Source organism: Sebastes umbrosus, chromosome 3 (assembly GCF_015220745.1).
Source record: "Sebastes umbrosus isolate fSebUmb1 chromosome 3, fSebUmb1.pri, whole genome shotgun sequence".
NCBI classification, from domain to species: Eukaryota; Metazoa; Chordata; class Actinopteri; order Perciformes; family Sebastidae; genus Sebastes; species Sebastes umbrosus.
Window position 1 is genome coordinate 6,503,340 of NC_051271.1, and position 22,469 is coordinate 6,525,808.

A 22,469-nucleotide genomic window follows, 5' to 3' on the forward strand; every position below is an offset into this window, starting at 1 on the left:
GTTTTCAGTGTAATGTATACATGCGTTACATCACAAGACAGAATCAGTGTTTTCACTGCCCCAATAGCAATGAGAAGCTTAAAGGAACAGTGTGCGACATTTCGGGGATCTATTGGCAGAAATGGAATATAATATTAATGTGCATTCATGTTTTCTTTAGTGTATAATCACCTGAAAATAAGAATCATTGTGTTTTCCTTACCTTATAATGAGTCATTTATATCTACATACGGAGCCGGGCACCATGTTTCTACAGTAGCCCAGAACGGACAAACCAAACTCTGGCTCTAGATAGGGCCATTTGCGTTTTCACGTTTTCATGTTGGCCGTCATAGCTCTCCAACACGCTTGGCGACAGTTTCAGTTGGTTGCAATCTGCAACCTCACCGCTAGATGCCACCAAATCCTACACACTGCACCTTTAAGTTTCTAGCGTTTCAGGTCTGTTTATTGTCCTATGTTCTCGATTGAGTAACAGCAACTCTGTGCAACTCATTTTAATACAATTATTGAGGAATTCTTTGCTGTTTTTGAGGTCTCTTTAATTATATTACTCTTACCTTCTGAGTTTTTAGAACTCATTAGGGCTTTGTTACTGTAATACAAATAATACAGATATAATAAACAAGGCAAAAGTGAGCATGACTCACATACCCCCGCTCACTGCTTGACCCCTACCAAAGGTTTTGCCCTTTTGGAACAAATGCAATTAGTCTATTTAGCACAATATAGCTTGTTATTAGCTCACCTTCCTCAAGTCCAGGGTGCACAAAATTTTTGAAATTTGTCAACCATCATACCAAGTTTGAAGTTCATAAATTAAATAGTTTCCGAGTTCTGCTCCGGAAACGAAATTGAAGTCGAAAAAACCCAGTTTTTTGGGCAATATTTCTAATTTGTTGTGCACCCTGGACTTGTAACCCCCAAAAGGCACAACTAGACCACACTGTCAACCATCATACCAAATTTGAAGGTCATAAGTTAAATAGTTTCAGAGTTCTGCTCCAGACACGAAAGTGTGACACGCGAACGAATGGACGGACACGCGGAACAATATATACATATATATATATACAAATACATGTATACATAGACATGTATACATATATAATACATAACATAATATATATAATCTATTTTTAATTAATATATATTATATAATATAATACATAGACAGTAGAATAAGTAGAAGAAACAAGCTTATTGTTTATCAAATCCCATTAAACTTTATTTCGTTGAGTATACATTTTCCATTGCACATTTAACATCATGAAAATGACTCGGATTGTAAAAATGCACATATATTGACATTTCCTGTCTGACGATGACACCATCTGAATACTTTACATTTATGTAAGTATAACATTATGCAAAAGCTCACATTCTCAATGTGATGCAGGAGGCAAAGCAGCTGCCACATTTACTGCAGATAAATATACCCAACAACAAAACATCCATATTATTTTTACATGTACTTCCGTCTATACAAAAAATGAATCTATATACACACTGATGATTTCATATTTACAGTGTTTAAAATGGTCTATATACCAAAACAGAGTGAGCGTAGCTTGGCACAGTTTGTGTTTATTAGTTTTATGTCTGGAGAACGACGATCCAGTGATGAAATGCTGCATGCCATTAATAATATGTGGAGTTCACACCATGCAACATTAAATACTGACAATAATTATAACTTCAGTAATATATCAAACCAACATAAAATTATTGCACAAGACAAAATGCTTCTCTGTAATATGTTTACTCACACGTAATGCTGCATGAAATGTATATATTCAATACTTGACTTTAAGCCACTTAACCTGGATACAACTTCTTCCTTGGCACATTGAGGATCGCAGACTATCTGTATGTTAAGCATCTGAGGATACTCTGTTGTAAGGGGGTAAATTAGAAAAATATGCATCTATAATTTGGGTTAATATATCTCTGTAGAAGAGGTATTTTACTTTATGCAAAAAAAAATCTCATTTAGCAGTGTTTCCTTCAGCACATCTTACATTCACAATGGATCCATACCAGAATAATCTTTAATACCACCTGACTCTTTCACATTCTCCATCAAAACCACACAAATTCAAAATTCTCTCCTTTGGCCTCCTGTTTTTATTTAAATGTATACTAAAAAAATGTTTTATAACTTCAATCTGATCAACACAAACAGTGTTGCCCCTGTACTGTTTGTTTTCTTTTTAAACTTTGGTCAAATACATGTTTTAAGAAGACCACTGTATACAGGAATCTGAGAATATAAAAAGGTTTATTTATCTGTAGTGTTTGAAACACTGATGTAAAGCAGTCCTGTATTGCTGTAAAGCATTTTTGTTTTGTTTTGGCTGTTTCCTTTACTTTACAAGAATACACAATAATACACTCAAAGTTTATATAACCATTAATATATTCAGAATTAGGCCTTTAAAAAAGACTATAACGCAAACCTTTCCTTTGGTGTCACTACTTAAAACTGCTGAAAGGGACTGATGAATACAAGCTTCCAAATGAAGAATTTTACACGGTGTTATTCAACCACATATAATGTATGTAAATACATAAAAAGTGACGCCTTCCACCCTTCAGTTACTTTAAAAGTTTCGGAAAACACCTGTAGCTACATAACAATGAATGGCTCCTATGCAAATGACCTAAAGGAGGAAAATAAGTGAAAGTCAGTGTGAAACAAATCACCTAGTAACCCTAGTCAAACAGAGGCTGTTTATAAAACGGCATGTCAATTGAAATGATCTGTTTGAATGGTTGAAATTCACATTCATCATGTGCATCATAAGCTGAGCTCTAGCATGTGACTTCACATGAACGTGTCTGAAACAGCTGCGATGTGTCTGAGAACAGTATAATACAACAAACTAACTGAGGAGTGACAGCTGAGAATACGAGTGAAACTTGCTTGTGCACGCTACTGAAACAACTGGTGCACATGTGCACTTTGTAGAAGAAAGGAGCTTTAACAATTTGATTTGAACCTTACTATAAATCAAACGTCTGCACAATTTGTGCAATGATCTTGTGATCAAATGGAGGAAATGTTTCTTGAACGACTGTCTAAGATGAATTAATCCCCTGCACTCTCTGGCTGAAAGCATGTGCTGCAGTGTTGTGAGAACCTGCAGACTCTGCATCCATTGCACATAGCTGCCTATCCAGCTCTAAACGCTGCAGATGTGCAGTGTGTAATCCTGTCAGAAAGCTCTCAGGATTGTGGCAGTACTGCAAGCAAATAGTAGACTTGCTCACTGCAGGTTGAGGCTACTCAAGTTACTCCTTTCATACGACTTCACCCTACCTTTGCTAGTTCAGCAGGTTGCAAGTCACCTATCGCTACAAAATAGAGGAAAAAGCAGATAAAACCTGATCAAACTATTTCCTCTCTCTCTCCTTGAAACTAGACTGAGCTGAGAATTAAGTGAACTGGCTAACCCTCAACTTACGTTTTGCTCCCCACTGAAGCAAAAAGTGTAATAAATGAAAAGAAATCGGCAGTAAGGAGGGTAGAGAGAATCAGGTCACAGTCAGGACACCTGAAGAGGGGAGCCATTCAAGCTGGATAATATCAAATTATCGGACAATTTTACTCCAAAATCCAGATCGATAAAAATGCCCCCTATGGTGCTCACACAACGATTCATCCTCTGCCTCAGCAAGGCGAGGAGGACATTTGTTCATACTCGGGACACTTGAGGAGAGCAGGGTAGTTGGAGGAGTTCATCTGGACGGAGGCCTCAGAAAGGGTGGAGGAGGCACTGCGACCACGTCCGTTGGTCCAGGCGTCTGGATGGAGGAACTGGCCGGAGTAGTCGGAGCAGTTGCTGAGACGAGGCCGGTAGAAGCCCTGATGGGGCCGGTACATTTCCTCCGCTGTGTAGCGCTTCATGAACAGGTACACTGACATGACACCTGCAGCCTGGGGGAGCGAGACACAAAGTTTACTTTGTAAAACACATTCTTTTCAAGGACACGTGTACAACTTCAGGTCACAAGCATTTTCCACAATTGAAATTAATCATTTCATGAATTGCATAAAATAAATAATTGCAGATTAGAGAACTATGTACTTATTTGATGATTAATAATTTTCCCCTTTAAACATCAGCAAAAATCAACCCCCTAAAGTGAACACTTGAATCATGGCTCAGGTAAATTGTGTTTATGCCTGGGTGCATGTGTGTATGTGCTGTATTGGTGTGGATCTTTTTTTCTTTCTTTATCCCTGTTCTTAAAAGCTTTTGTAATGTTGAGAAACAAGCAAGAGTAGGCTAAGTTTAAAAAATGATCCAACCGAAAACCGTGTGATGCACTGATGCATGACATACTATATTTCTCACTCAAAGACGGCTGATTTGAGGTGTCTTTAGCTCCTAATTTAAGGATAAATAAGAACATCTGTTGAATACCTAAAGTGTTCTGTAAATCATGAAGCAACAGATGAGAGATGTAAACTAGTAAGTGAGCAAATGCAAATTGATAATACAAAACATGAACTTTCACAGACAACATAGGAATAAAATACTAAAGGCACCTCGACAGACACTTTTTAATTAAAGGAACAGTGTGTAACATTTAGAGGGATCTATTTGCAGAAATGGAATATAATATTTATAAGTACGTTTTCTTTAGTCCTTTAGTATAATCACCTGAAAATAAGGATCATTGTGTTTTCGTTACCTTCGAATGAGCCGTTCAGATCTACATAGGGAGCCTGTGCTCTTGACGGAGCTTTTATAGTAGCCCAGAACGGATAAACCAAACACTGTTTAGTTTTCCTGCTTGGGAACGGAGTAGATAACGATACTCGCTCCGGAGTTAACCCCCGTCACACCACTCAGCCGTTGGGAAACCTCTATTGGTCTTGAGGAGCTGCAGCACCGTAACTCCGTAGTTTTCCTCCGGGCTTGGCACACGGGAGAGGTTTAAATTGGTTGCAATCTGCAACCTCACCACTAGATATTGCTAAATCCTAAACACTGTTCCTTTAAATTCTTCAAGCCTGGACCCTAATTTTAGAAAATCTGTCTCAATGTTATATACTACATGCGGGTATCAAGCAGAAACAGACCCATGGCTTACATGTTTTCTTTAGTTAAGACAGATTTAGAGGACTAGTTTTGATGCATGCTTGTGAAACCCAGCTATGCAAGATACAAGGTTATGTTATCCACACTTGTTTTAGTGAAGTTACCTCAGTGAGCAGGAAGGAGATGGCAGCGAAGGCAAATGACCAGCCATACTTGTAGGTGAAGTAGGCGTCATTAGTTTTGGTTCTGTTCAACATTTCATCATTAATGTTGGAGATGTACAACACCAGACCGACCACCAGAGAGAGACCTGAGGGAGGCAGAGAGAGAGAGAGAGAAACAAAGACAGAAAAACTCTAATGAATATGAATAGAAAGGGAGATTGAATTTACAGAAACATATCGATAGTATATGTTTGGCATCACTGTTGTTGCCATAAACTATTACAGATTTGACTAGAACAATAACAGTATACTTCACTGTGCTCTGTTCTTAAACCTCAGTGGCACAGAATAGACCCAAACCAACTCTGTAACACGACAACTAGGTTTATTAAAAATCCCTTTGCCTTTTATTTCAGCACAAGTTCGCTTTCTCACACATACGTAAGTGTTTGTTGGTTTATTGATTTGAAACAAGTACCTGACAGGATGAAGAAGATTCCAGAAACAAAGGCCAGGATGGTGCGATGGGGTCGGATGTGGCCGATGTTACTGAGCACAAAACCAATGAACATGAAGAAGAGGCTGACCAGAGGGAAGGGCGTGGCGGAGCGGATCATCTCTGGAAGAAGACAAGACAAACTCATCAGTTTGTTTGGGACTGAATAAACTTTCATTGAATTTTGATTTGAGATGTGCTAATTATTGTAACTTCTTTGTCCTAATGCAAAGTTTTCTCTTATGTAGTTTTCCACCGATGCTGGTCTTAGCAGCATCTCATGGGTTTAGGACATGGTTCCTTATTTCTATTAAGATGAAGCTGGACCTCCCTACTGTGAGCAAATGGTACAGTATCTCCCAGAAGAAAAGCGAGCCTGTGATGTTTCTTTCCAGACCCCCATTGTGTTCTCCATTACACAAAATGTTACCCCATCCAGCTAAGTGGACCAGATGTTCAAGGCCATAACCTTAATGGAACCGGTTATTTAATTAGTTGGGGAAAGTTTGGATTGTGTGGAAAACTTGCCACTCTACCGTAGATATCAAACACCTCATGAACTCTTAATAGAGTGAAAAGTGAAAGTGAGTCTTTTTGGATTCATGTTGTCTGATAAAGAGTTACAACTAACACATATAAGATGTTAACTCAATTTTACCAGTGCGCCTGAAAATATACTTTTTTTTTCAACACTTTTCATTTTGCTTTTAACAATTGAAACTTGCAAAACAACTCTCCACATGAGAGGTCATACAAAGTACAATAATTATAATTATACATTGGTAATAAACAATCTGTCATATAACGTAAATTTACAGTTCACAGAAGAGTGTCCCTTACCAACAGTCTTACTGACAGAAAAAATAAATAATTTCCTAAGTGAACATCATGCTGCATTGAAGAAGACTTGAAACTAGCGATTGAGACCATAAACTCATGTTTACAATGTTTACTGAGGTAATAAATCAAGTGAGAAGTAGGCTCATTTTCTCATAGACTTCTATACAATCAGACTTCTTTTTGCAACCAGAGGAGTCGCCCCCTGCTGGCTGTTAGAAAGAATGCAAGTTTAAGGCACTTCAGCATTGGCTTCACTTTTCAGACCCCAGAGGTTGCCCACCGGTAGAGCTCTGTTTGTGCCAACCACTGTGTACCTAGTTGCCATTTTGGTTCATAGCAAAACATTTCAAACTAAACACTGATTAACTGAACAGTTTCACCAAACTGAAGCACAGGTAGGTCATATGATAGTGGAGTGTGAACAGCTACTTACTCAGGACACTAACAGTGGACTCAGAGGTCATCTGGACGCTAGTGGGCATCACATACTCTATGGTAAAACATCGGCCTTTCTCTTCACCTGGAACAAAGGACAGGGAACGAAATATTTCAATAACATTTCACATAAATCTTGAGCACTTTACACACCTGTTAATTCACCCACTGTGACAAACAAAAGGCAAACACAGAAGCATGTACAATACACTGGCAGAATACAGACGTCATGTACTTTGCATGATGATAATACCTATCCTGGCAAAATGTTATGACTGTACACCACAAAAGTCAAGTTTTCAGTTACTACACAGGATTCATTTTCATGTGCAGGCATGAGTAAACTTTGTGCGATGGCTGTGATACAATTTCAGCTTATTTCCTCTGTGAAGCTGTTGAATTCCTTAAAAACAGCCTCAAAATGCAAGTGAACATGGAATCAACGGATTGTTTCATGATATACACATTTTCTGCTGTCAGTATTTTGTGCGAGGAACACCCAGCATTAGATTTTAGCACCTTTCCCTTTATCACTTTGACAACTACAGTACAAAGTCTAGCACCAAAACACACTGACACACATACACACACTCTTGCAACTGATGTCTTTCTCAACACCTCATTAACCCCACACACCATGAGGTGTTGCATTAGGTGAGATTTTGTGGTTCAGCATATGTTATTACACATGATGCGTGTTATATGTTGATAATGCATACTAGAATAATGCATACTGAGGGTTCGGTTCAGGTCAGACCTAAAATATAACTATATACACTAAACCTTAAATACTACTATTAAGCATTATAATGGGGCATTGATTACAGTACATACAGTACTAATGCTGTATACTGGTACAGGCCTGATGGCGGTGTCTGGCTGTGATAGAATATATAAAGAGTAAAATATGTAACTGTTGCCAATTTGTCAAGTTCTGGAGGATCTTGGTTGATTTAAGAAGACTTGAAGAGAGTTTGGTCAGTTTTGATTTATTAAGCAGTTGTTATTTGATTGTTTAAGGGTGTGATTGTCGAGTGATTTTCAAATTGTAGCCCTGTTCCTGGTACAATTAGCACTCCTTACAGTAAGTATTCAAGGTTTCTCACTGTGTTTTTTTATACTGGAGGCTGGCCACCTCGCCTGAAAGACCCTCCTCACTCTCTGTAAACAGCACAAAAGGTAATGCAGTTGCGTTGAATAAAACATTGACCTTTAGGGAAAGAGCAGAGGGACTGTTTCACACAGTAAATATATATTTAATGAGTGTGGCTATTGTTTGTTTAAGCCATCACTTAGTAACTATAAATCAATCATGAGATAAGATGGGTCAAAATCTGTGTGGTTTACCACATTGGCTAAACAACGTCCTGTCAGAAACCCTGAAAATGAAATCGAGATGCTCTGAATGCATCATGATGAATGTAGATGAATGAGGACTGAAAGAGTAGAAATAAAACATCCATCAGGGAGTGCGTAACAGAGATGTACAGCCTGTCAATTATCTCACCCACAGTCTTGCATTTTATTTCACTTTTGCTTTTGGCATTAAGTCAGCATCTAATGTCACTAGATGGAAAATACTCTCACAGTTCCAACCAGCCATTATGTCGTATAACGGAAGGTCTCTGGTTCCCCGGGGTTTCCCTCCCTCGGGTTATTAAAACATCACTTAAAGGTGTGGAAGGCTTATTAGCAGTCACGCTTGTTGAGTTTAAGCGCGACTGTAAAGCTGATGTTTTTTCATTATTATTTTCCTCTAAAGAATGACAACTGTAATTCTTAGTCCAGTCAAATTTAACTGCAACAGAGGGAAATAATGACTATTACAGAAAATGTTGATTATGCTTCATGTAGCAGACTTAATGTCTCATTTTCAGTCAGTCAGTCTTGAAGGACTCCAGTAAAACTGCTATTGCAAACTTTCAATAAAAAAACATTTATAGTGAAATAGACGATGACGCATTTAGATTGAGAGAAAATAAAGTTAATACAAGACTAATTAATTAATTAATAAAAGAAAGGAGGGTAAGTTCTACAAAATATGAACGCTTTTTATAAATTACTTTAATTGCCAGACCAGAAACTGAAACATTAACAAATATGTATAACACCATCTTCATTACGAGTTTCCCCACTTACTCTTTAGTCACACTGAATTGTAGAAACAGAATTCAGACAGACACTCTGCAGATTTATTATTTATTTACTTTTAGTTTTATTTTAAATATTTTTAATATTATTTATTTTAATTAATCATTACTTTTTTCTTTTTTTCTGTTGGTAAGACTGTTGGTAAGGCAATACACTCTTCATAAAATGACAGATTGTTTATGAGCAATGTATAATTATAATTATTATTCTTTTTATGACCTCTCACGTGGAGAGTTGTAATTTGCAAGTTTCAACAGTGTTGAAAACAATATATAGTGAAATAGATGAAAATACATTCAGATTTATGCACATGTGATTTCAATAATGCTGTCAGGCAGCGACTGCAAAGCTAGAGGAATTATGCTTAGAAAAATGACAAAGAAGAAATACTTTAATTTCCAAGAATGGTATAGGTAATGCTAAAAATAAAAAAAACAAGCTGATTTCAACTTATTTACTCCCATCTGCCATGGCTACTCTCACAACTAGTCCTGCTACTAGCCTTGTAGTCTACATATACATAAGCAGCCCAGTGCCCTATATTGAACATGATTTACAACAGTCACGTAATGACAGACAGTCAGTGCTGCCTGTAGAGATCCTCTACATGAACCGCTAACAGACAAACAAACACCCAATGAACTCAAGCCAACGTCGATACCAACTAAAACGCCGTGCAACCTTGTTCACATTCTCTAGCATAACAACACACTGTGGTAGTGTGCAGTAATTGTTTCTGGGTCAAATCAGAGCAGTTAAGTGGGCAATAAGGCCACTCAATCGCCCCTAAAACACACGCTGGACCATTAGTCCACTTATACTGCAGCGATGGGCCTGCTACGTGGTGGAAGGAAAACATCTGGGGCCTAATCACAACTGGATTGCCTGACTGAATGATTAACCCTGAAACAGGACAGAGCAGGTCAGTTGTGGAAACGGGGGTTAATGGAACAATTCAACACTTCATTTAACAGGTCCACAAATTTCATGTTAAATAGGTGATAATTAGCAAGTAACCTATTAGAAATTTCTTTGGAATTACTGCCAAATAACCCCAATATTTAAATAAAAATGTATCAAAAATTACTTTATTATAAACATTATTTAATAACTATATGCTAAAATAGCATATGATGGTTAAAATAAGGCCCTTAGGCTTGAGAAGCGGCTGTGCGCTGCTCTTCATCGGAGGTGGAAAACCAAAACTAATAGAAGACACTTCTGATCAGACGCAAATCTCACCATTGTGTGACTTATTATCTACACAAATGTATCCTGGTATCTGATGTCATGAATCAGGGAGTTTTTTTTAAAACATTTCAAATAAGTTGTTTGCTAATTATTATCTATTTATCAGCAGACATGGAAATAAAGCATATCAATTAACTTCTCTATTCTTTTCCTGGTAATGTATTAAATAAATTACCAGCTATTGGGAAATAGCGGAATCTAATTATTAAATAATGTTTATAATAAAGAAATCTTCAATACATTTTTAGGTAAATATTGGGGTAATTTGGCAGTAATTCCAAAGAAATTTGAAATAGGTTACTTATTATCACCTAATTACCATGACATTTGCGGACCTGTAAAATTAAGTGTTACCCAATTTAACAGTAAACTGAATAATATTACAGGATAAATTAGGCATATTTGCAAAACAAAAGCTTTTTTCCATTTATCACGTCCAACTTTTTAAAAGGCAAAACAAACATTAAAAATATAATTGTTTGTAATAAATGAGAACAGACAGCATGTACAGTCAAATCCAACAAGAGTAACACAGCATGTTGATTCAGTTAACTGTTTCCATCACCACAGGGTGCAGAGGGTAAGAGCAAAAGTTGATACCTGGTTTACTCTGGGGCAACACGTGTCTGGAGGGTTGTGTCTTTAAGAAAAGAATAAAATCTAACAGTTAGGGTTTCTTTTCCAATCAAGACCTCCACGCATGCCTTTGTGACGTCGGAGTTGGGGAGGAACAACATTTTGAAAGGCAAAAAAAGGAGTTAAAGCATGCACTGTGGAAAGCTTTCCTAGCTGTATCTAAAACTTGTTTTTGAGATGCAGGTCAAAAAGAAGGAAAAAGAGAAAGCAGTCAATCAATCCAAGGTGCCTTTGGCACCACAGAATAGAAGTCAGCCACCGGGTAAGTCAGGAGGAAAGACATCTAAGAAAAAACTGGAATAGAAATATACTTGACACTTTCGAGGATGCACCTGAGAATCAGAATAGAGTGATGAAATCAAACATGAAAGGAAATGTACAGGTCCTATCGTTGCACAGAGGTTAAGGCAAAGTTAAAAGATTCATGCTCAAGTGTTCACTAAGCAACGGCCAGTCTTCTATACTTGCAGCCATCTAGTGGTTAAAGAGTAGGAAAGAAAGAGGAAAGAAACACACGTGACTGTGCATGTGCAATGCAAATTACATTGAAAACTAGACATTGAGGCCCAGATTCACCAAAGCTTTGTGCAGGACAGACCTGTCATGTTTAATGTTAATCTAAACTATATATACACTACACAATATCTTTCCATCAGGGCTGTCAAAGTAACGAGACAATAACGTTTTAACGCCACTAACTTCTTTAACGCAGTCAATCTTTCTGAGGTTGTAGCGGGCTCAGTTTAAAAGCTAGAGTGAAGATACTGGTATCATATGAAACTAAACCTAAACTAAACCAAAGGAATCCAGTGGTACCAACCATGTCATGCTAGCTTGCGAAGGAGGTTAAATAACGCTCCAAATGTGCGCTAAATTTTGGCGAAGAAAAACTGTCAAAGGGGTCCCTTGACCTCTGTCCTCAAGATAATTTATGTGAATGAAAATAGGTTCTATGGGTACCCACGAGTCTCCTCTTTACAGACATGCCCACTTTATGATAATCACATGCAGTTTGGGGCAAGTCATAGTCAAGTCAGCTCACTGACACACTGACAGCTGTTGTTGTCTGTTAGGCTGCAGTTTGCCATGTTATGATTTGAGCATATTTTTCATGCTAAACGCAGTACCTGTGAGGGTTTCTGGACAATATTTGTCATTGTTTTGTGTGTGTTAATTGATTTACAATAATAAATATATACATACATTTGCATAAAGTAAGCATATTTTCCCACTCCCATGTTGATAAGAGTGTTAAATACCTGACAAATCTCCCTTTAAGGATTTTACATGCAATGTTTTCATGCAGAATGGCTGGCTTATCTTGCAAGAATTATGTTATCCATAAGTGTGTTTGGTTTGTTTGTGCCAGAAATTCCTTTCCATACATTTCTTAGTGACAAACTGATATGTGCAATCTTTCCTTGCACAAGAATCTTGGAGAATCTTGACCTTCATTTTGTATTTTGTCCTTCGATGAGATTCTGTGTTTGTGTTTGGAACTTAATGGTCAGGCTGATTGTGGAGCTCACTTCACCAGAAATCTTATAGTGTGCATCTAAAATGTTTTCAAATACTTCATCTTTATGTTTCAGACTTCAGACTGACTCACCAGCCAAGAAGCAAACCCTCCAGAGGCCAGAGTGGAGGGACATGCGTACCTCGGTGCTCTGGTTGAGGGGAAGGATGACGCCCTCCTCCAGGTAGAGCCAGTAGTCGGTGCTCACAGCGATCCCCAACAGTCCCAGGGCGCAAACAGCGAACACGCTGCTCACCAAAGTCAGCGCCTTCCTGCCACATAGGCTCATACCACAGCCTCAACAGGAGGGGGGGCGCCGCCGGCAGAAAGGGGAGCTGGGAGAGAGAAAGAAAGAAAAGCATCTTCACCAAGTTCCCCAAAGTAAAGGGGGAGCAAGTTATCACAAAACATCAAACCGTCCCTGAGGAAAGAGCATGGAAGAAATACATGAAAAAAACATTCAAGAAAACAACCATTTCAAAAAAAATTGTTTGATCTTTGCTTTTGAGGACACTGCTTGTACATACCGTCCCCTAAAATAAAGGCAAAAAGAAAGAAATTGACTCCACTGAGTTACACTTTTCTTTAAAAAACTGTGAAACTGTCATCTAATAGCTGAAAAACAATATAACTTATTGATAATGATTAATGCATTGGGGGTTGCTGGGTGGTGGGACAGTCTGGGTAAAGTTCTGAGCTTTATTATTTCATATTAATTCAAGTTTATAATGGATATCTCCCACAGCTGACTTTAGTCAGAGATGAGTTGGAAATGAATGGAAAGTAATAACTGGGAATATAATAATAGATCGCCTTAACAAAGGACTTTCTTCCTCTTAGCTGAAAAAGAAATCTGGGAAAGATCCCCTCTCCTCCAAATCTCTCATTAGAATTTGAATAGCCACATTGTGCAGGGCCGAAGGCTTAGTGGAACATGTTTTAGGAAAAAACATTATGTAAAGTTTCTCATTTGACTGCCCTCGCGCTGCCTGCAGCCAAGAATACTGCCGTATAACTCATAACTCTGATAATAATGCTCAAAAGAGAATTGTAAGACTGCTTTTCCCACACTTTCTGTTATAATCACACACAACTCCGATCTCATACGAATCCACTTCCGCTCCGTTACATCCAGCGATGCAGAAGCAGCGTTGCAGATGGTGTACAGTATGTGTCAGCGTATGAATGTGTTGCGCTCATCACACAAAGCGATGGATCTGTTCGTGTGCTATACTGATGCCCACATTTGCCGGAAGCTGGAGTGCTGGGGGAGCTTGGCATAGGATATGTGTCGAAAGGAATTGATTTTACATAATGAGTTCTCAGTGGGTTGCCATATTGAGCACCCACTGGGAGGCTGGAAAGATGGAGTGAATATGTCAAAAGGATTCTGAAGTTTTTATGAGATTCATGCCATTTTCTTTTTCTTCCCATGTATCACGACTGGATGTAAAGCCTCAGTAATAGAGCGGGGAGATCTCCACACATCTGTCAGCTTGCTGTGCAGAACCAGTGTCTAAAAAGACAGAACAGTCTGATGTAGAAGGGATGAGGTGTGGCACTTATGCTTATAAATAGAGCTTTTAAGAAGACGCAGTCACTAATGATTCAACGCATTACATGCTTTCAGCAGAGAGGAGACACTGGTAGTAAACATGTTTATAATTCCTGAACCTCATACACTATAACTGCATCTCTTACTGTAGATTAATCCATGCAAATATATACTCTATAAAAACAATGGGATATCATACAAACAAGACAAATGAATCACCTAATTTATCCATATGGTTAAATTGTGTTCAATGTATATATTCTCTGCTGGCACTCTAGACCTCATCTCGCTAATGGATGTAAAGCCAGTTGCCCCACTTCTTAGATACAAAGGGTAATAAATCCTGTTTTTCTCAATGCAACACACACTATTAATAAGATTTGTATGCTCTACACATGCACACAGCCTGTTCTGTTATTTATTTTGTATCTTGTATCCATTTCTTTTCTTCCTATGCAGGTGTTTACGTGTTTTGTCCCTGTTATGTAAAACCCATGTTTCAGAAGATGGAAATTAAAATATTGGAAAACCTTTTCTTGGTTCACATGTGAAGATATAATCTAGGTGCACACAGGCACAATCAGGCATGCTTTAAACCTGCAGTAGGCAGGATATTTTTGGCATCATTCGGGTTGCGCCCGTTACGGGAAGCTTTGGCCAATCACAGGTCATTTCAGAGAGAGAGAGAGCGTTCCTATTGGCTGTTCATTCAACGGCGGCAGCTGTTGATCGCTCGCGAACTCCGATCAAACGGTCAAACTAGGCAGTGCTGATCAAATATGAATCAATATTCTGTTACTGTAATGCCTATTTCTCTCAAATGTTTTCAGAAACATCTTGTAGTGTACCGTTTAGCTGTAAAATGCACAGAGGGGCATAATTTTTTTTTGCAGATTACCTGTCTCATGCACTACTGTCAGGATATAGTGACATTAAATCATATTTGCTCCAATTCTTCCCACTGCTGCCTTCAGTTATTAATACTCATCTTATTCAGATAACCTGGGAATAACATCTCTTGGCTGTGTGACTGCAGTCATACATCATGCATGTTCTGGATAAAGTCTATTGTCATGCTCACGTAGCTTAGAAACGTAATTTAACAAGGTTAAAGGAAGGTTAAATATGCCTTGGTCTGTTCATATACCCGTTTAAATTCATGTGATTATCAATTTCAAACAAAAGGAAATGGTAGTGTAAAAAAAAGAAACACAAACTCTAATCTTGACTATTTCTAGCTATAAATAAGTGTCTCTTGAGACTGGACTGATGGTGATTGGAAGCAGTTATGCATGTATAAGCAATCAAAGAGTTCACTAAAGCACAAAGGACTCAGATTAATGAGAAAGGACATTAAACTTCAGCTATTTTTTACCATTGGTGCAATCAGTGGCCATTCATTTATAATGTCCACGGCTCTATTTTCAGTCATTTAGCATCAAGCTACAACTTGAGGATGAGACGCAGGCTCGCCACCTTTTTTACATCACTGCGCTCGACCAGAGGGCTGTTTTTAGTTGTACAGCACAAAAAGCACACAGTGAAGTGTTGATTGCACCTAAATATGGGCTTCCACAAACAGGGTATCATTACTGAAGGAGAAAGAAGAGGAGCTATTTAGGCTGGTGGTACCTTTCAAGCACCTATAATAGACATGGCTTTTGTTATGATATTGACTATGCTTAAAATAGCCACACTGATCATCCTTGTTATTTATGTAACACTGCGATTTGATTTGAGTTATTTTGCTGTGACATACAGCTGATATTCTGTGACAAATACTGATTATTGTTGCCAGAAGGTTTCGACACACTATTCACATGGTTAAAGAAAGAACGGGTCATGACAGACTGAAACCTGAGAAATAAAAGCGATACACATACCCAACTATACCACTTGCAAAAAAACAGGACACTGCACAGACTGAGATTTTACCCAGACAGGTAGAAATAAATCAAAACCAGATTTTCCCTGTACATCTAAATCTAAAGCAGCCCGACATATAGTGTTCAGCCAGAGAAGTGTGTCTATTTTGAGAACAATGCGCCACGCTAACAAGGAGCTCCTGAAGGACCGTTTCACAATAAAAGCAATCCAGTGAAGATAATGACTTTTACTTTGAAGTATGTACAGGCAGTGCTGAGTTATGGTCCCCTAGGTAGCTTAGCTTAGTTTAACTAACACCAGAAATCCACATTTGAACATTTGCTTTTTTTTCAGCAACACAAGCAAACTGCTTAGAAAAAGAGCTAGAGGCACTTGTTGCAGTTTGAGTGAAATATACTATTAACCAAAGTGTAATTTATTTCAGCAGTAAATTGTTAATACATTTCTTTCAGGAACTTTTTTTGTTGCTGTTTTGTAAGCAAGCAAAAGGGTTTTGAATTTGATGCGAGCGGCGACTGGGGAGGAGTGAGGAGTCAGCAGACGATGATGGTATAAAACAGTCAATAAAAATAGTTTTTTCAAAATGTGTGAATCACCACAACCACGAGAGGTTCTTGAGCACACAGTCATAAATGAGTACAAAGAATATTTGACTGATGGATCCAGGAGTAAGATTAGCCGTGGACGGACAGGCAGATGCACGCTTACGCCTGGCGGAGATAATGAGGGATAAAAATAAGACTTACTCTCCATGAAGACACAAAACAGGCATCTGTGTACTGAAGTTTCAGGATGAGACGCCCCACCCTCACACTACACACAGAGATACACACACAGTGTCATCGTATTCAATCCTTCATGAATACTAATAATTCTACTCATTCTTCTGGTCTCTAAGGGATTATAAATGGTGACTGATCTCGGTTGAGAAAAAAGGTGTTATTTTTTTATTATTATTGAGAAATGTTTCTCATTAGATGTTCAAAGCCACTGTGCTTTGTGGTCCCTCTCTGCCTGTAGAGGGATACACAAAACATCCTCTCTCCTACAAAGACGTCAGCATTTCCTTTAAACCTGTTTGAACCTGCGACCAGACCAGAGTCCCCTCCTCCCTAAACATGGGGATTAATTAAGCAGATTTGTTATTATCACCAGTTCTCTTGTGCAAAAACAAAAACAACATTAATCAAGTTAAAACTTCAAAACTATTCTTACGGATCTCTACAGAAGACCTATAATATCCAAAATGTAAAAAAAAAAAGGATTTGACTAAAAGGAAATGTTCAACCATTAATGTGATACTGAAAAAAGCCACTAGGGGTCCAGAGGCCATGCTGGCATCAAGTAACTGCTAGAGTAAAGGGCACGTCATCACCAAAAGTAGGGCATTCCTCTTCTGTCTACTTTGTTAACATTCACCTAACCTCCTGTCAACCTTAATTTAATACAGATCACTGCCAAAAATACCACATTTTTAGAGTACAATTGGAAATCCAGGGGCCAGGCAAAGAGTGACACAGATGTCTCCACTGTTGTAGAATACTATACATTGAAACACAGACCTCCAGGACAAATCAGATCTGTGATTGGTTAAAAGAAGGCAGAGCAAGAGCAAAGCTGACCCGTAATGTAACATTACGTTTTTCCTGGCAAAACGAAAATAAACTCATGTTACAATGTTTACTGAGGTAATAAATCAAGAGAGAAGTAGGCTCATTTTCTCATAGACTTCTATACAATCAGACTTCTTTTTGCAACCAGAGGAGTCGCCCCCTGCTGGCTGTTAGAAAGAATGCAAGTTTAAAACACTTCAGCATTGGAGTCACTTTTCAGACCCGGAGGTTGCCCACTGACACGGAAGTAGTCTTTTAAGAAATACCAACTATATAACACAGCAATGCTACAAACGATTCTGAATTTTAATGACCTTTCTTTGTCATTGACGGTTAAACAATTGCAAAGATAAATGCTTTATCACAAACTGGTGGGACAACAGTTTTAACAGATGAATGGCTGCGGTAAACGCTAAGAGAACCCAATATTTATTTAGGTGAACATGATTAATTTTCCCCCTCACCGTCGTCTGACTTAATAAAATTCATTTAAATATAAAAAGCTCAATTAGCTGAATAAGGCCTGTGACTGTGGTATAAAGCACAAGTTATTTGTCATTGGTTGTGCGTTCTCCTACGAATGTCCAGCAACACGAGCGATCAGTGCTTCTGCACAATTCCCTGCAATGTAGAAACTGTTGTTTATAGGCAACAAAACTACTTGGTTAGGTTTAGTAAAAGATCATGGTTTGGGTTAAAATATTTTTACATAAAATAACAATGATTGTTGTTACGTAACTTACGTTGGTGACGTTTATTAAGTATGTAAGTTACGTAACAAAAGTAAGGTAAAATGAGTTAACGTTGACTTTTGGTTTCGTGCGTCACAAACAGTGATCTTCTGGGGGAAAGTCCTACGCTTGTTTGACCCGTCCATCCACCCCCGCATCCTCCCTACCCGGACTTTGACGCTCTTTACTGCATACGTCACCTCACTTCCTTAGCAGCAGCCCTGCACATCCTGCCTCACGATTACGTGGGTTATATATACGAATTACAGTGTATTACTTTTCATAGGTTAAGTACGAACAGTGGATGACAACAGCAAAACAACTGACACCATAATTTGAATTTGTCTCCGTCAAGGGTTTCTCAGCGTCGCAGCTCTGTTTGGCATGCCTATTGACCCAGCTACTGTGGCTGTAAGAGCGTGGCTGTGAGTGCAGTCCCTCTGTTGCTTCTGCTGTAGACAGGCGACTAACACTGTGGGAGCTAGTTGCTGTGGGTTGATGTTGTTAAGGCTGGCTGGAGGAGCCCAAGGACAATAGCAGTCCAAGAGAGGAGACATGTCATCAAGCCACGGACACAGCGGGGTGAAGCTGGCAGCCCCGCCATCATCAGCCTGCTGAGATCTGCTTGTACAGTTTAAGAAGACGTACTAAAAGGAAAAAACACAACACATACCTACAGTATACACATCATGCATACTCTCTTAGACCTACTCACATCACTTATTTTCAGCATCTCTCCTCTGACAGACAGTACAGAGACCTGTAGTACGAATCAAGTTCAACATACCCAGGATATCTTCTCGTTATCTGGCTTCACTAACCCTAACAAACGAGATCCCGTTAAACGGTCCTACGACGGTGGTTATCAACTCTGTAAATCAACCCAGGGTTTCTCAATCTGGCTATGAGCGCCTTCACATAAACGAGGTGGTGTCTGCAGCATGTGACCAATCACAAACATGGACAAGTCTACAGACTTGCAGGCAGAGCGGCACATTATACAAAGGAAGAGCAAACAAATACGAAGAAGTTAAACACATAATTAACACAGTTGAAGCTGCCAAATGCAGAGAAGAACAGCTGTCAAAAGAAACAAATTCCAGATGTGTGAATGCATAAATTAACAGACTTATTAATTTAACGGCAAATCAAAAGTCAGATATAGTCATCTAGATGGGGCAGTGATATATAAACAGCTTTCAGAAGTGTAAAGGATGAGTTAACTACACTTCATTATGGCCTTTGACAAAGTTGTGCCGCGTGTGACTATTTCATCCTTCTTTCAGCTACGTCGACTCCAGCGGGGTAAAACAGACATGAGAGCAAGTAAAAAAATAAATATAAAAACATAATTGAAAGTGGTAAGCACCCACTGCAAAAAGCCAGCTGCCCTTCCTGCATTTGTCAGTTTAAGCTGTGTTGTTTTTAGCCTGGATTATGATTTAAACATCTTCACATTTGTGTAATATTATCATACGATCTGCACACCGAGCTCTGATTGGTCAGTAGGCGGTGCTTTGATACGAGTTGATGCTCCGGAGTAGGTTATGTGTTCAGCGTAAGTTACCATGGCGTTCTACCCCAGTAAGAAGTGATCCACCGTCGTAGGACTGAAAACCCCGAAGGGTTAACCCTGAAGTTACCTCACTAACCGCAAATCCTGCTTCGTAGTACAGACCTCAGGTCACTAGAAGGCAGGACAGAACGTCTTAACCTTCCACAAAGCCATGCAGGTGATAAATACACAGAAGTCAGCCTATTATTGTAATTGTATGTGGAGTGGTGTACTCTGTACTGAGATGAAATTCACCAGCCTAGCTGTGTTGTAATAAAGAACCTTGAAAACATCATCATACATTAGAGCCTCTACAGCCACTCTCTGTAGTCTTCACTTAATGAATCTGGAGTATTACAGAAGGAGTGTGTCACCGGTCATAACGGTAGTACAAATAATCCTAGATCTTTCTGTATTTTGACTGTTCAAAATGTTCTCCAGTGTTAAAAGCAAAGCTAGATAAAATAAATGACAGGCCGGTGATTTTACAACCATTATTTCCAAAGCAATAGTGGCATTACGAATACAAGTGTGACTTCTTAACTGTATTGTACAACAATCATAGTTGCAAAAGTATCACCTGTTGTCTTGATATTCTCACTTTTAGGAAAACAATTACGACAAGGACGACATATTTTTCTAAGTCATAAATTGTAAATATTGCAGTTCATTGTATAGAAATGAGCCTTCACAAGCCTCACTTCCTGTCAAGCTAATTTTAAAGAGCCATTCCACCATTATCATTGTTACCACTACATCTATGTTGAATTTTATGTTTTTGAAGAAGGAAAACCGTTTGAATATTTTAAAGGCTCTAACTCAGGGGTCAGCGACATTTACTATCAAAATAACACAACCTATTAAGTCTAATGCAGTGAAGTGCAAATGAGAGGCAGGACACTGAAGAAACATATTAGGAGGTTTGGCTGGAAGCTCATGCTGGCTTTTCAGCAAATGCAGTACGCTTGTTCTGGAAATGTCTTTCAATTACTTTTTTTGTTGTTTGTTAATTTCTCGCTGCAGATCAAGCGTACCGGTAAGCCATCAGCGTTGGCGTGAAAGCAAACAAATCTGTCCACACACTATTAAATTCTCTATTTTCTTCCGAGACGTTTCTTTTATTGGATTTGGAATCCATCGCTAGCTTTGCGGGGGAAACTGAACACTAGCCACCGCTATTGAGGTTCGGCAAAATTTCAGGATAAAGGAGTCGGGCCGTAGACGTACATATGGTATGATGCACATTTTAGTTGACATTTTTTTTAAATTCGGTTTATAGGCTACACATTTTTACAATTGGAGAATGTAAGAATCACTTTAGACCTGCAACAATGATTAATGAAATTATAATGTTAAAAAATTATTAATTTAGTTATTCATTTCCATAAGTTTTTGTCCAAGCCAAAGACACTGGAGAAGGGTTAAAGAGCGGCAGGTTGCTGACCCCTGGTCTAAACCCAATAATGGCTTATAAAAATGACTACGATACAGTAATCCTGCAATACTCAGTGTTAAAGCAGCAGTGGGTAGAATTGGAGCAAATATGAGCAAAAGGTCACTATATCCTGACAGTAGTGCATGAGACAGGTAATCTGAAAAAAAACATGTGCCTTTGTGTCCTCCGGTGCTCCTAATATCATCTGCAAGATTTCACAGAATGAAGGAAAACAAGCAGTAAGACCTGATCTGAGGTCTGCTGTCCATCTGCTGTCTATGAGAGCCACGAGTCGATCAGTCGCAAACTCAGATCAAATGGTCAAACTAGGCAGCGCTGATCGAATGTGAATCAATATTCTGTTACTGTAATGCCTATTTCTCTCCTTAAATGTTTTCAGAAACATCTTGTAGTGGACTTTTTAGCTGTAAAATGAGAAAGTTTGTGACCCGGCAGCCATGTTGAGATCTTTTGGGTAAATACCAAGCACCGCCCTCCAGCCGGAGCACAGCCAATAGGAATGCTCTCTCTCTGAAATGACCTGTGATTGGCTAAAGTCTCCCATCACAGGCTAGATTTTTTTTGAAAGCCTGAAAACAGAGCCATGAGGAGGTGTAGAAGTCTAGTTTTCTCTCAGAACACTTGAATTACAATATGCGGAAAGGTTATTATGGGATTCAATGATGCCAAAAAATTGTTGCCTACTGAAGCTTTAACAGAGGCTACACGTCCCTTTTCTAGCATATTAAACTAGCACACATGGTAAATATTTAATGGATTATATGTTTACTAGAGCAAGTATTTGTTTTGTCAAATACACAAACATAATATTACATGTCCAAATAAAATACACAACAACTGAACAATCGTGCAGTTGGACAGAGTATGTTGAACCTTTGCATTAACACAGTAGCAGAGCTACTGACGGTATGTTCCTCATTTTGAAGGACTCAATCTGAACATAGCAGCCATTGTTGTTTTGTCTGGTGAAACCCTGACTGTGTGAGTTATCACTATATCACAAAGGATATTTTTTTCCCATATGCCCTCATATATCAGCCATTGTGTTTGAACTGCGCTGGCCTCCAGAAGGGAGCCAGCAAGCAAGAATGATTTCTCATTGGTCTAATTCTGGAGATGCCTCAGCCCTCCC

The 22,469-nt window shown here is 38.7% G+C and overlaps 1 protein-coding gene across 2 annotated transcripts in view; it reads right to left on the reverse strand.

Moving 5' to 3' along the window:
* Positions 1–1,186: 1,186 nt before the first annotated feature.
* LOC119485977 (voltage-dependent calcium channel gamma-5 subunit-like) overlaps positions 1,187–22,469 on the reverse strand; it is a 28,105-nt gene continuing 6,822 nt past the window's right edge. The window contains exons 2-6 of one of the 2 annotated variants that reach the window (XM_037765836.1): positions 12,683–12,875; positions 6,985–7,071; positions 5,694–5,834; positions 5,216–5,361; positions 1,187–3,940 (exon numbers count right to left, since the gene is read on the reverse strand). In XM_037765836.1, coding sequence (XP_037621764.1) covers positions 3,674–3,940; positions 5,216–5,361; positions 5,694–5,834; positions 6,985–7,071; positions 12,683–12,821 — 780 coding nt within the window. In that variant the 5' untranslated portion in view covers positions 12,822–12,875 and the 3' untranslated portion in view covers positions 1,187–3,673. Of the gene's footprint in view, positions 3,941–5,215; positions 5,362–5,693; positions 5,835–6,984; positions 7,072–12,633; positions 12,876–22,469 lie in introns of both variants that reach the window. The other variant, XM_037765835.1, reaches the window with a different exon arrangement.